Genomic DNA, 14,987 nt, shown 5'->3' on the forward strand with positions numbered 1-14,987 from the left:
TGTAAACAAAAAAGTTGTGTTTTACTGATATTGATTACATGCACCTTCCAAGATTATCAGACAACTGGATGCTGAGAATCACGAACCTTGCCACCTCATTAGAACTTCTTTTTATCTTTTGAACTATTCAATAGGTTGATTCATATTACGGAAGTCTTAGGGCATTTAACTTGGTCAGGGTTTTATGGACTAAATAATATAATGGTAGTGATAATTTTTACTGGATATTCGATATAGAAAGTTCTTTGGTTTGGATCTACTGACCCAGCTGTAACAAGGCTATTGTCAAGCAATATTGTCCCCTACCGGCTCCACCATTGTCAGAAATTCCACCATTTTCAGATATATTTTTTTTTGGTTGCCATAGCAACCACAATTTTTGACGTAGGAACGAAATGAAATGTCGTGCATAATGTCCATATTGCCATCTATCCATGTTGCAAGTTTCAAGAACAAAATTTAAGAAAGTTATTGCAGGATCCAGAAAACCACCATTTTCAGCAGTATTTCTAGTCTATTTGTTGCCGTAGCAACCAGAATTTTTGACGTAGGAACAAAATGAAATGACATGCATAATGTCCATATTGCCATCTATCCATGTTTTAAGTTTCATGAATAAATATTAAGAACTTTGAAAGTTATCGCAGGATCCAGAAAAGTTTGACGGACGGACTGACGGACGGACTGACAGACGGTGTGCAAACCATAAGTCCCCTCCGGTGAAACCGGTAGGGGACAAAAATAACATTGGTACACATGTGATTAACGGTACAGCAATGAACTTGCACCCATGTATGTTTCAGTGATTAAAATATTACTGATATAATAAACATTTTTAAACATGCACACTGCAAAATGAGAAGAAAACTTGAGAACAAATGCCAAATGGTTTTTACTTCTTTTATTTTGTCAACAAAATCAAGACGGATATTTAAAATATAGAAATGCACAATTTCTAAGAGGTTGGACTTCGAAATATTTCTGTGAAAACCAATGTTTTAATAGCAATTACTTAATTAAATAAATTAAAAGTAATACAGATAGAACTATTATATATCTACTGTACAGTAAATGCAACAGTATATACCATCACAGCTACGCTTGTTCTAAAAATCATGATCTGTACATATAAAATATAAGCATAAAATTATATAAAAGCATACAAATATCAACTTATGCATTACAAATGATATAATTTGACCAAGTCTCATTAAAATCTCATAACTATAATAGTACATATTTTACCACTATTTCTTCTGTATTATTTAATGCTTTGAAACATTTTTAAAAGAAATATGCAAAAAAGGAGTCATTTGAGTATCTTTAAGTGATTTAGCAAAAACAGAATAAACCAAATGAGTAGAAATTGGACAAAATTGTATAATACTGAATGAATTTTCTGAATGTTAATTACATATATATTTTTAATCCATTCTAAATTCTATTCGCTTGGAATTGCTGGTTTTAAAAATAACATGTTAATATATACCATATATTAAGAAATCAACAAAAGGATATACATGTATACCTGTACCAAACTTTCACAATGACAACTACGTTGCCTTCAAGACCAATATCTGTTTAAAACAAACAAACAAGTTAAATCATGAAATTTTATTGAAAAAAAGCATTTTTGTAAAATTAATGTTCACATCCTCTGACAGTACTAATCCTACATGTAATATAAAGCAAGAAGACATGACTCAGTTTAGTTGGTCAGGTCAAGTAGAGACTGGTGCTGGGTCCGGCCATGCCTGGCTGGGTTCGGGCACCTCCATCTGGGCCTGGGTGAGGAACGTGCTGTCTGGCTTGTCATCCTCCTTGTGTATGCTGCAATGAAGGTAGTAAAACTGTTTGATATATAGACTAGTGTATATTTAAAGAAATCAATACTTTATTGTTCCTATTAAGTTAAACAAGAAGTACCAATTGTTTTTTAAGAACAGCTCAATTTGAAACAAATAAGGCTTGCTCTGGGAAATGGGGATTAAGTCATGTGTGTACAGTGTCATCCAAGATTCGCATGTGCAGTCTGCACAGACTAGTAAGGAAAGCCATTTTCTGCTTAGATGGAATTTTTCGTTTTAAGGTATCTTCTAAATAAAAATCAAGTCCAGAAGGTAATTGTTGTCCCTGATTAGCCTGTGCTGCAGACTGCATTTTTAGCCCAACTGTCCCCGAGCACGGCTTATTTATTACAAAGAATCAATATTTTACTGTTCCTTTTTTAAGTTTCATGAGAAGAACCAATAGTTATAAAGGACAGTTCATTTAAAATTAATATATGCAGGAGTATATACTCAAGAGTCAATATAGGAGTAACTGCTAGTCCGATTAACATCCTAAGATCCTGTCAGGCCATTAGCTCAAAATGTTTGAAAGAGACTTCTTCACAGATTTTCATATTATTATTTTTTATTTTATGAACTATTTTTACTTATTAATCTATAATGTTTTAATAGTTTTCATTAATTAAAATAGAAAGAAAAAAAGTTGCAAACAAATACTGCCTTCCCAGGGATTTAAATACAGGACCTCTGGCAACAAAGCTCATGAGCTACAACTGTGCTATGCAGGCTTAAATTTATCTCAGCAAACCATTAAACCTATGTTAGTACATAAAGTATTTATCAAATTATCGAGGAAAAGAGATGCAAATGCTTTATTTTATGGATTTCAAACGTTAATTATCAAGTAATGAACCAATATTTTAAACTTTTTTCTTGGTCAGGTGTGTTCAACTTATTTCACTTGTTTGAACATAATGTATACATTTTTTAATCTATGACAATTATTATAAATTATTAATTTTACCAAACTGTGAAAAGTCCCTTTAACAAACTCTGAAGCAGTACACAGGGCCTTATTAAAAACATTTTTTTTAAACAGGCTAAAATGCAACTATAAATTATTTGTCATTCCATTTTAAACTGACATCAACAATTGGGATGAAAGAACCAGATAGTTATAGTATGACAACAAATTCATAATGGGTGCCGATTATTGGGAATATAATGTTTGCAACATATTTCATATATTGTTGTCAACAGTAAGCTACATGCAAAGCCTGCTGTTCAGATACGGCAATATGTTGCTCATCACAAACTTGTGATATTTTCCACCATCTTAGCTGTGCTATGAGATAACGGGGCTTAATGCTTGTGTGTAAAGTGTCATCCCAGATTAGCCTGTGCAATCTGCACAGCAAAATACGCTTTCCGCCTAGACTAGATTTTCGTTTAGAAAAGGCTACCTTTAATCTAACAATACAATATAAGCGGAAAGTGTTGTCCCTGATTAGCCTGTGCATCAAGCAAGGGTCGTGTATTCAATCACAAACCACATACTCTGTATCATCCTGGGAGTGTGCCAGACTGAGCCGATGTCGTGACTGTTCTATAGCAGGCAGGGTGGGGGCAGATGAGGCCTTCTTTCTTTCCCCAGAGTTTCCGCCGTTCATCCGTGCAAAGAGGTAGCGCAACACTCTCTCCTTCTGTTCCCACGTTAGATCACTGATGTCCACTTTGCCACTGTCATATCTATGAATGTATTGAACAAAGTTATGTGTTTGTGTTACCATGTGTGTTATGAGTAGTATGTTATAAATTTCAAACATTTATTTTGAACTTATTATATCTGCCACAGTCGTATATTCCAAGATTGAACACAATGAGTGTCACAGTATATATTTCTCAGTCAAACACAATTATCTTTAATCAATGATGATCTTGCTAATTTGATAACAAATACTCACTGTATTTACGTTCAATTTCGATAATCAAAATACTACAACAGGTTTACAACACAAGATACAAATAATGCATGCTTTATTGACTATTAACACAATAAACAACAAATAATGCATCCGAGGTGTTACTGTTGTGTAATGTCAATAAAGGTTACTTTGATGTGCTATTATCAAAACCTAATTGGTGATGGTAATCAATTTTGTGACAGGTGAAAACAATGTTTTGAACATTTATTTTACCAGAAATCTGATGTTCCTTTCAAAGTATAAGGAAAATCAATTGACAAAATTAAACGATTTTTTTTTATTTCCACTGTGAAGTTTTTTCTTCCACAGGCTACTGAAAGTAACTCATGATGATAAATTGTAACACACCTTAATAAGATTTGTAAGCATTTCAGCCATTGTCATGGTGATTTAAATCATATTTGAAGCATGAATTTTGAAATACTTGAATTTCTAACGGTTTCAATAATCCAATATTAGGTAGGACATGTCTGGAAATAGGTACCAGAACTCAAGATACAGTTTTATAGTTGTGTTCTTTTTTCCTGAAATATTTGACAAATGGTATTTACTCCCCGACTATCAGCTGTAAAGAGCATTGATATTTGTAAGGGTTTTCACTGCGTTTCAGTTCAAAGGTCGCTTTAAATGTGTGTTTTTCTGATCATATAAAATGTGAATTATAAAAATGTGCATGTAATTATCATAAAATAGAAGTAGTGCTCAATTAAATTCAAATTTGACCAATAAAGCTTTATACATTTTACTCTGAATAATCTGGATACTAATACCCTCTACTTAAATGTCTAACTGATATTTGCAGAGACATTGTGCACACTGTTCAGGTGTATTTACACAAATACCCCTCTCTTATATTGGGCTCTGATTGACCTTTGCATACAGAAACTAAAGAAAGATGAATATCAAGACAACTTTTGTCTATTTCAATCTATAAGCTTTGACAAAATCACATAAAGCAAAAGTACAAAAATCAAGATCATCAAAATACACAAGACAGGATCACCACATTAAGAACTTACAGATGAACCATCCAAGTGCAAGAAACAAATATCAAATTAGGAGTGCAAATATACATGGACTGAGCTGCTATTAATAATGTATACGCTATTGCACTTCTTGAATTCTAATCATAAATATCAAATCCAAAATCTTAAAGACATCACGAGAGATTCAAGGTAAAAAACGTTTCAATGTGTGGAAATAATGAATTATTACAACGTCTGAAACACTGAAAAATAATGATTTATTCAAAAGAACAAATATAGTGAGGTCAGAATTCAAATATATCAAAAAGTAAACTAATTTTTACAAAATATTTGAGTAAACATTTTCAGTGTCCAAAGTGTTTGAGACCAATATCATCAGTGCCTGCAAAAAACCCAAATTCTTTACCCGCCACAAGGTTTGCCCTTTCTTAATAATTACTGGGTTATTAGCACCAGTTTCCCAGCCTGATATTTTAAACAGATTACCATTTCAATAAACAAGATTACTATTTCAATTAACTAAATTACCATTCAATTTAATAATTTAACCAGATTACCATTTCATTTATCCAGATTACCATTTCATTTAACCATATTATCATTTCATTTAACCAGATTACCATTTCAATTAACCATATTACCATTTCATTTAACCAGGTAAACATTTTATTTTACCAGATTACCAATTCATTTAACCATATTACCATTTCATTTAACCAGATTACCATTTTAATTAACCATTGAAAGTAAGTGATGGTTCATAACATAAGTCGTATTCGATTTTTTGCAAACACAAAAAGTTAAGTTGCAAGAGTCCCAACTGAGTCGTATGTCACTTACTTCATCTTATCTAAACAGTGTCCAGGATGGCTTTCTGTTCATTTAAACTTGACCTCATACAGTATTATTGGCGAAGACTGACCATCTAATATGTACATTTCTACATAATATGAACATACAAAAGCTAAGAAAAAATACCTGGGCTTTCATTGTCAGTTACCATATTAGCCAATGGCTACAACTTAGCACATTTTGCTGAAGCAAATTCAACTTGGCTGCAACTTTTTACATGTAAAACTCCATACTTAAAATAAGAATTTCTATGTAGTAGGTTACATGTGGTGCAAAGAAAATATTGAGCAAGGTAGATCCTGAAGTTCTGCACATACTAGCCTTAAATGTACACACAACCCACTAGTCAATGTAATTCATTCAGTTAACACCCACACAACCAACACTACCCACACAACCAACACTACCCACACAACCAACACTACCCACACAACCAACACTACCCACACAACCAACCTATAAATGAGCCCACTTACAGTTTCTCAGCAGCCTCTAGGTCCTTGAACACGCTGTTTGTGCTGTTCTCGGCCTTGTTAAACGTGCGAATCTTTGGGTAGTCTCCCTTTCCCGTGTGCGCAGCAAGCATCCTCTCCTGGTAGGCCTTCTGGGCATCGCGCCGGTACTGCTCTCTGAAGTCATACACAAATATTTGAACATTGCTTGGAGAAAAGGTGGTTTAATGCATTCACATAAAGTGTAATCCCAGATTAGCCTGTGCTGTTCGCACAGACTAAGCATTAATAAATGCTGATATTTTGCACTGCATATACATGTATAGTGTTTGCTCTTAGTTAAAGATATGAATGATATAATATGCTACTAAATACTGTACAATCAATATTATTTGTGGGACACTTTTTCATTTCATGAATTGACCATTCCTACAATTTAACACAAACACATCGAAAAATTAATGATGCAAAGTCCTTATTTTTGTTCAAAATCAGAAATCCACAAATTTGGGTCAACAAAAATGTGATTTAAAAAAAGACATTTCCTGACAACAAATATACATGTAAATGATTTCACAGTAAGTGCTACATCTGAACTTCAAATGACTCACTGATTGGCAGCGATTTCCCGTTTCACGTGATCCAAGGCTTCCAAGAAGAATCTCTCTAGCTCTGTCCTCTGGTCCAGAATATTTTTTGCAAGTCTTTTAACTTTGTTCATTTCCTTTGTTTTCAACTCGATAACCCTCTGCAATTTGGCAAGTTCAATTTTCGAGGCCTCTGCCTCTATTCGGTACTTCTCGGTTATTGCCCTTTTCTCTGTGTTGAACTCCCGGGACATGTGACTCAGGGAGTGCTCCAAGGTTGAGATTTTCTCTGTTGTCTGAAATAATAAAGTAAGCATTTTAAGGTAAGTATTTTCAAAGATGAGTATTTTAAAGTATTTTTTTAATTCTTTAGATAAATAAACAAAGATTAAGAATTTCTCACTCGATTTTGGAGTTTTATTACTTCTATGCAAAGTCTCATGGTAATTTTCCCAACATATTTATTGGTACACAGTGTCCATTTCACATGTTATTTTAAATGGAAATCATGGATTCCGTGAATGCTATACAACATAAAATGTCATCCATTAAATTGATGGGAAAGTGTACCGAACAGAACCCACGCAGTTTTCTTTTTTAAGGCAGTATTATTTCTCTTCAACAGAGTACAAGACACTCAGTAGCTGTTACATCCTTTGTTGCATATTTATTCATTACATTTTACCATACTTAAGCAGGTGATTTCCAAGCATAAATTATAATACAATATACAGGTACTGATAGGGATAATTTATATATGGTAGAAGTTTTCAGTGAAAATATATGCAATTCAGCTCTAAAAACTGTTCATGCTAAATCAACAAAAATGTTGAACAAAAACTAGACACAAACATGAATGTCAACAAGTATTATGTTTGACACACAGATCATTTTGAAAACATTTAATATATTACAACTCTAAACATGACCAGGAATAAAATTATCCGGAGCCCATAAACTCATGTCCCATGAAATATATGCTGGGCATATAGATTTACAGAGGACATTCCAATTGTTTATGAACGACATAGAAGACAAACAAATGTGGGCACCTGTGGATAAAATCTTAGTTTTTAACAATGCCAATTTACTTTTTGTTATTTTTTGTGGGAAAGGGGGGCATAAAAATCATCAAAAATTTCCTCTTACCTCGCGTATCTGTTGTTTGAGGTTCTTGGTCTGTGCGACCTTCTCCTGCACCATCATGTCGTTGATCTCCTTGTCGCCCTTCAGGTTCAGATTCTCCTCCTCCAGCCTCTCTTTCAGCTTCTTCAGCATCTCTCCCTCCTTCATGTGGTAGCTGAGGGCCTCTGACAGGCGCACATTCTCCTTGTACACAGACTTGGTGGTCTCGTCTAGGTTCCTGTTAGGGGAGGAATTGCATGCATTTTGGTGAAGAGCTGGGCAATGTGAAAACAGGGCTTAAAACATGTGCATAAGGTGTCCTCTCAGATTAGCCCCTACAGTCCACACAGGCTAATCAGGGGTGACACGTTCCTCCTAAACTGGATTTTTGCTAAGAAGAGACTTCCTTTCAATGAAATATACCATTAAAGCGGAAAGTGTCGTCCCTGATAAGCCTATGCCGACTGAACATGCTAATGCAGGACAACACTTAACCTATATGCACTTAACCAACTTTTCTCAGAGAAAGGCTCATTTATATTAAAGTACTGGGAAAACTTGTCAATAGGTTTTATGTCTGTAAGTTGTATATAGACAATATTATGTGAGTGTCGGATAGAGATCAAGTTTATCATGCGAGGCTGAGAAACATGTAGTGTGAGGCTTGCAGAGCGGTACAAAGTTTCGAGCCGAGCATGATAAACTTGATCTCTATCCGACACGCACATAATATACTATTTATCCTATTATTTTGTGGTCGTTTATCGCTCAAAAGAGTAAAAATACTTTAAAATTCAAAGAAACAGCGCTGGTTTTCCAAGTTGACTCCGAAGTGTTTGTTTACTTCAACGTCATCATTTGCTATGACGTCACATTGAAACATATAGTGTACTTAAGATAGAGATCGGAAAACCATGGTCTAAAAATAGAGATAGTATAAAGGTACAGTTTATAGGATTGTTGTTTTACTATCGATTTTCATCTGGTAATAGGATAAAAGTGGATACCATGCATTTAAAACAAAAAAATATGACTGGTATGAATTAAATTGCTCATAATTAATAATTAATACACTGATGAGCATCATTGAAATTACTAAGTATAAAGGGAGGATACAGGAATACCATTCCTGAATTTCAGTCTCCAGCAACGTGCAATATAAACATGAGATTATTTTAGAAATATGATATGAATTAACTTAACAAATGAGTCGCACTATGAGAAAACAGGCTTATTGCATGTGGATAAACTGTCCTCCCAGGTTAGCCTGTGTAGTCCTCAAAGGCTAATCAGTGGTGACACTTTCCACTTCAACTAAATTTTTGCAAAGAAGAGAAAAATACCATAAAAGTGTTGTCCCTGATAAGCCTGTGCAGACCATGAGCGACGCTCATTTTTAATATATTAAAATATTGGGGTAAATAGTCAACACTTTATATGACTGTAAGCTGTGTAAAGGGATACCATTTATTTAAAACACAAACCTATGACTTAAATGTATTGTATTGTTTTGATATTGAGTTGCTTATAATTCATAATTCAAACACTGATGGATAGCATTGGAATGACTTAGTATCATGGAATGAGAAAGAAATAACATTCCCGAATTTCAATTACAGTACCTTATCATACATGAATTAGAGCATTATTGAGAAATATCACATGGATGAAAAAAAATCAATCAGTATTCCTTACGAGATGGCTTCAGTATGCGCTCTTTCTGCTAGCTCAGCAATTTTCTGGTTTGCCTCTTGTTGAAGTCTCATCTGCAAAAAGTTAAGAATTTATAACTTGAACTTTAAGTGATTGTGAAAATCTTAATATATACGTAAATAAATACTCACAATAATAAAGTTGCAAAAATATTATAGTTTAAATTTGGAGTGATGTCTATTAAAACAGAAGCAATTAAGCGAAATTGTCCACATTTATGCTTTACTCAAGCATCAGGAAAATATTTAATAAACTATTAGCAGGGCTTTCCTTAGACCTCAAATCTCAAGAGTCAAGGACTCTTGGAACCATAATTTCAAGAGTCAAAATCAAACTTCTAAGAGTCCTAATAATAACGCAGGAGAGTCAATGATTTTTTGTACTTTAGGCAAATTACTGAGATATAATATATAAAAAGCAACAAATTAAAAGATACATGTATGTTAACATTTATTTCTTACATTTTACTATCACTACAACACTATGCATTTAAACACAATATTTCAATGATTAATGAATACAAAACATGTATTCTAATACAACATTAACTTCATGTATACAGCAGAGTAATATGTCATATGTTCTAAACAATATCTCAAAGAGTAATATGTCATATCATGTCTTACACAACATCTCAAAGAGCAATATGTCATATGTCCTACACAACATCTCAAAGTTTACATACAAAATATGTATTCTCATACAACATTTACTTCATGTATACAGCAAAACAATATGTCATATGTTCTACAAACCAACAATCATTTGAGCTAATAAATAAATCATTCATGCATTTAAAGAGTGATCTCATTTGGGTGCCCAAGTAAATTTTCTTTCCTTTTTTGACTTAGTGTCGCTCACATCTTCTTTCGCACGTTTGGGGGTGTTAGGAGCACTGTCATTTAGATCTAAAGTACGCTTTGTCGTTGGCGTCTTACACACACTTTCAGAGTTACTACCGATTCCGAATTCGAAAAGGTTTCTCTGCGACATTTTCCGAATGCACAAGCACAATTACACTTTGCACAATTACACTTTATCCAATAACTTTGTTTGACCGTTTCCCGTGGCTATTAAATTAAGAATGAAATACAAAATGTAAAAAACACATTTCCGCTGGCTATCACAAAAAAACAAACAACATACGGGTGGTACCTAAACACAATAGCCTACATAAATCGGTAAACTATAAAAGGAAATTATTTCTACTCGCCGATTAAGGTGCCTCCGTATTTAATCCCATCAAACATTCCGACGCCCTTTAATTATTTCATGTGCCATCTTCACTGAAGACGTGCGACAAACACGCCGTTTTCTATGCCTTCTCAAACGGTCAATTATTACACCTACATGTATTTTGTTATCAATAAGCTCATGCAAAAACTGTCACTTTGCCACAAGGTCAGTTATATCGGTTCTATAGTTATTTTTAGCAACTTTGATGCAAAGCGAGTAATTTGACGTTGTAGACAGTACATATGCCAGCATAACTTTCGCGCGTCTTTGAACTGAGCAATCATGAAGTAAAACAGTGGGTGCATTCAGCTTTGGAAATACATTCTGACATACTCTGGAAATATCTCAAAATATGCTTTTACGGTGTTCTGTGGATATGGATGTTATTATTTTATATTGAATATTATTAAAACTGACGCGGATGAGTCCATTCTGTTTTGGTGGGTTTATAGTTCTTCTTAAATGCTCTGAGCTTTTATGAGTACATACGTACAGCTCAGAGGGTCAATAGCTGGGAGTTGGATTATTGCAACTAGGTGGGTTTAATACACGTCTTTTCCGCATACAGCTGATAACAAACGCTATGATAAATTATGGGAAGTTAATACACGCGTCATCGAACCAGCAGTGTTTTAATTGGTCAATACTAGATTTCTTAATTAACCAAACTCCGCCTACTGGGTGGACTTGTGCTTCGATGATTGGAAACGGGCGTTAACGATTAGCGTGTACTAAATGAGATACTCCGCCCCGAGTCAATTATCGCTTAGTCTTAACAACTTTTGATCTCGTTGACGCAAGTCGGTATATTCCCCTGGGTCAAATGTGACCCATGACGTAATTTTCTCAAGAGTCAAAAAGGGGTCTTCTGTAATTTTCAAGCGTCAAAACCCGGGAGCTCGGGTCAAAGGAAAGCCCTGATTAGCCTATAAGCTGTTGATGGCAATACCTTTTCTTCGAAGAATTTTTGTTCCATCCTAGACAGTGTGGCCTTGTGCTCTCTGTTTGCATTGTACATGGACTCCTTTATCTGAAAACACAGAACAAACACCATCACATGGAGAGTATAAAATACAGTATTATAAGATACAGATAGCTAACAAAGATACATGCATATGTATATAACACTGTAACAGAAGAAGCTATAATGAGGACTGAGCATCAAGGCTACTTTATCAGATACCCTCATAGATGACAGAATAATTCTGCACATACTATGGTTTCACATTTCACACAAATTATCCATTAAAACACATAAGTCTAACCTTTCTTGCCCAGATACACATTTTTACACGATTGTAGTTGCTTAGAAAATCAAATGAAATTTAAAACCTTTCATACTAGATTAATTTTTTTGCTTCATTTTAGACCTAAGATACTGATTAGCAACAAACAGCATAAAAGCTAAGCAGACTGCTAGTGACTCGGAGGCTGTTCTGGTTATATGCTGGTTGCATATAGCCATTTTTACTCTGCTTTTGAGTGGGAAAGGGTTAAGAGGATACAACAGTCTGAGATTATACACAAACTATCTGTTAAAAGACAGAATTTTATGAGTAGCCATTTTCAAGAACACAAACCTCCTCCAAGTCCTTCTGCATCTGTCCCCGTTTTCTCCTGAACTCCTTCACCATCTTGAGCTCACTCTGCATGACCTCGACCTCCTTGGTCCGGTCTGTCAACTTTTCCTCCAGGTCATTGATTGTCTTGCTAAAGTCCTCCACAATCTGCTCCTTCTCCTTGCGATGCTCCTTCCTCTGGTCTCGGATCTGCTGCTGCAGTCTCTCCAACTGAAGATAATAAAGAAGCCCACTTGCAATTTACCATGCCAATAACAAGGGCCTACTCTGTCATTTGCCAAATTAGCCTATGGCTACAAATTTACACATTAGGTAACAGAAATTTGGCTACAAAATTTTCTTCATAAAAACTTATAAACTAGATAATATTACAATAGCCTTGTGTATGTGTGTGCACTTCACTCTTAAGGATGGAAAAATGTATCAGAAATATCCCCATCACTTCTGCAGTTTCCCCAACTTGGGTTCATCAAAGTCAAAAGTCCAATTGACTCACTAGCAAAAAAGTGTGGTCTTATCTACCATGTCCTTAACATAAGGTCATGTTTGTGCACTTTAGCTGTAATGATGAAAAAAAATCACAATCATTTCTGTAATCTCTCCAAATGAGGATAATTAGAAGTAAATCATGAAGGCCCCTCGTGTGTTTTTGTTTTACCATGTTGGGTCATATGTGTAAGTGCTTAAGCTTTAATGATGAAAAAATATCACCATGTCACTGCAGTCTCCCAAACTGGGGATAATTTAAAGACAAAAACTCTTGTGTTTACCCTGTCAACTTTAAGCTTGTATAATCATTAATTCAGAATATAACAGATTATTTTGAAGAATTCAATAAGAGCATAACAAAACTGTTGTCTATTGACCATTTAGTAGTTCAACTATGATAACATTATTCTTTGTTGATGGAATCAGTGAATATCATGTCAGACTCTAAAAACATTAAATGCACAAGTTACATTCTCATAAATGATAATGTTCATGAACACTCACATGATTGTCTTTAACGGCATCTTCTTTCTTGAGGAATGTGATGACATCTATGGTGTCCCTCTCTGTCTGGAGCATCTGCTTCTGCAGCCCATCATTTTCAATCATCAGCTGCTTAGCATTGTCCCTGTAATGAGGAAATATTGTATAATTATTTCAAAGATCAATGGCCTTTGGCAGAATTCAATGTTTAACTGTTATTCAAAATAGCAAATATATTTATAATTATTGTCCAATAAATTAATGCAAACAAAGGTTCCTCACAATTGCATTTAGCAAAAGCAAACTCCTCTGGTTTCTTTTTTATCATGGGTCATTTCCTTTTAAACCTAAAAGTGTACCGACATTGTTATAGGTTGAGAACAACAGAACAGAAATTTTTGTTTTAATTTTCTGATTAACACGATCTGATGTTGCTTTTGATGTTTATCGTAATGTCTAGTAAAAAAGAAGAAATCTAAATGAAAATATAACTTGATATCAAACATTCCAATTTCACAATGGCAAGTACAACGTTTGTTTCATCTGGGTTCACCCAGAGTTTAATGTAGGCCTGAAAAAAAAATGGTACTACAGACTCCAAGAGCAGAATAATTTCAAATAGTTCAAATTTTGAAATGTGTGTAAAACCTTAATCTGGTTTTGCGACATAATATTTTGGACTGTCTCATGTGTCTGAGGGACAACTTGTCTTTTAATATTTGTAGATATGAAATCAACGTTTAGAACCTACCTGTATTCCTGTTTTGACTTCTCGGCAATTTCCAGTCGGGCCTCCCATACTTTAGAGTTTGCTGCCGCAATCCTCACCACTGATTCTGCCTTCTTGCCTGATTTTGCTCCCTTCTTTCCCTTCTTTCTGCAAGAGTTGTTAACAACTATGTTACATAAATGCTGAATAGTGCTTAACATACTTTACTTCATCCATGAGGAGCCACAAATCATGCAAAAACTTGTCAAATTTAGTATGTGTCAACATTATTCACAGAAATAATGCTAACATTCCTACTTCAGCAATAGTTTGTTCTTATAAATCGCAAAAGTAAAAAATTAAGTTTTTTTTCATGTAGCGTATTTCTCTGGGACCATTGTGTGCAGAACATATTGTGTGCAGAAAAAAATTCTATAAAAAATACTTTAACGTTGTTTTATGGGGGCTTAATTTCAAGCATATCAATCATTGGCTAAAGTAAAAAATCTTTTTATTTTATTGATAATCAATTAATAATGACAAATTAATAATAACCATCCTATCATCTTAATAAACTTTGTTTTTTTGAACGCTGAAACACAACATCTCGTGTTGAAACTTTCTGTGTTATGTATCCATTTTGTCACTTGTGCCACAAGTTGTGACCAACATGATCAAAAATCATCAACAACAAAAACACGTTTAAAACAACTGCAAAATGGTTTCACGGTGATCAAACGTTTTCACTCATACAGTATTTATTTCAAAATAATGTAAATACAATGATTAATTTTTACCCCTTCTTTCCCTTCTTCCCCTTTTTGCCTTTCTTCGGCATTTTCTTTGTTTTTGTTTATTCTGTAAGATGAATTGTGAGTTTGTCGGCCGCCATTTTTGTTTATCTTTTTCCTTAGCAACCTTACATTCGTACTCAGATGTTTTCACCTTGACATGAGATTCGTACCCCCCAAAAAATATATGTCGTTTTTCGCGGATTATC

At 34.3% G+C, this 14,987-nt stretch overlaps 1 protein-coding gene across 1 annotated transcript; it reads right to left on the reverse strand.

The window, feature by feature from the left end:
- Positions 1-1,599: 1,599 nt before the first annotated feature.
- Positions 1,600-14,950, reverse strand: LOC127875235 (basal body-orientation factor 1-like). Its single transcript, XM_052420104.1, has 11 exons — positions 14,785-14,950; positions 14,030-14,155; positions 13,300-13,423; positions 12,307-12,516; positions 11,676-11,756; positions 9,473-9,543; positions 7,802-8,015; positions 6,677-6,948; positions 6,090-6,242; positions 3,348-3,539; positions 1,600-1,830 (listed from the first exon to the last, which is right to left on the reverse strand). Exons 1-11 carry the CDS (start codon positions 14,823-14,825, stop codon positions 1,722-1,724), a joined length of 1,593 nt encoding a protein of 530 aa, XP_052276064.1. The 5' UTR covers positions 14,826-14,950; the 3' UTR covers positions 1,600-1,721.
- Between the last annotated feature and the right edge of the window lie 37 nt (positions 14,951-14,987).

The sequence above is a fragment of the Dreissena polymorpha genome, chromosome 3 (genome assembly GCF_020536995.1).
Source record: "Dreissena polymorpha isolate Duluth1 chromosome 3, UMN_Dpol_1.0, whole genome shotgun sequence".
NCBI classification, from domain to species: domain Eukaryota; kingdom Metazoa; phylum Mollusca; class Bivalvia; order Myida; family Dreissenidae; genus Dreissena; species Dreissena polymorpha.

Coding starts and splice junctions, on each gene's coding strand:
- LOC127875235 (XM_052420104.1), bottom strand. CDS start 14,825: ATGCCGAAGAAAGGCAAAAAGGGGAAGAAGGGAAAGAAGGG. Junction 12,517..13,299: donor ATGCCGTTAAAGACAATCAT/GTGAGTGTTCAT, acceptor TATTATCTTCAG/TTGGAGAGACTGCAGCAGCA. Junction 11,757..12,306: donor TGCAGAAGGACTTGGAGGAG/GTTTGTGTTCTT, acceptor CTGTGTTTTCAG/ATAAAGGAGTCCATGTACAA.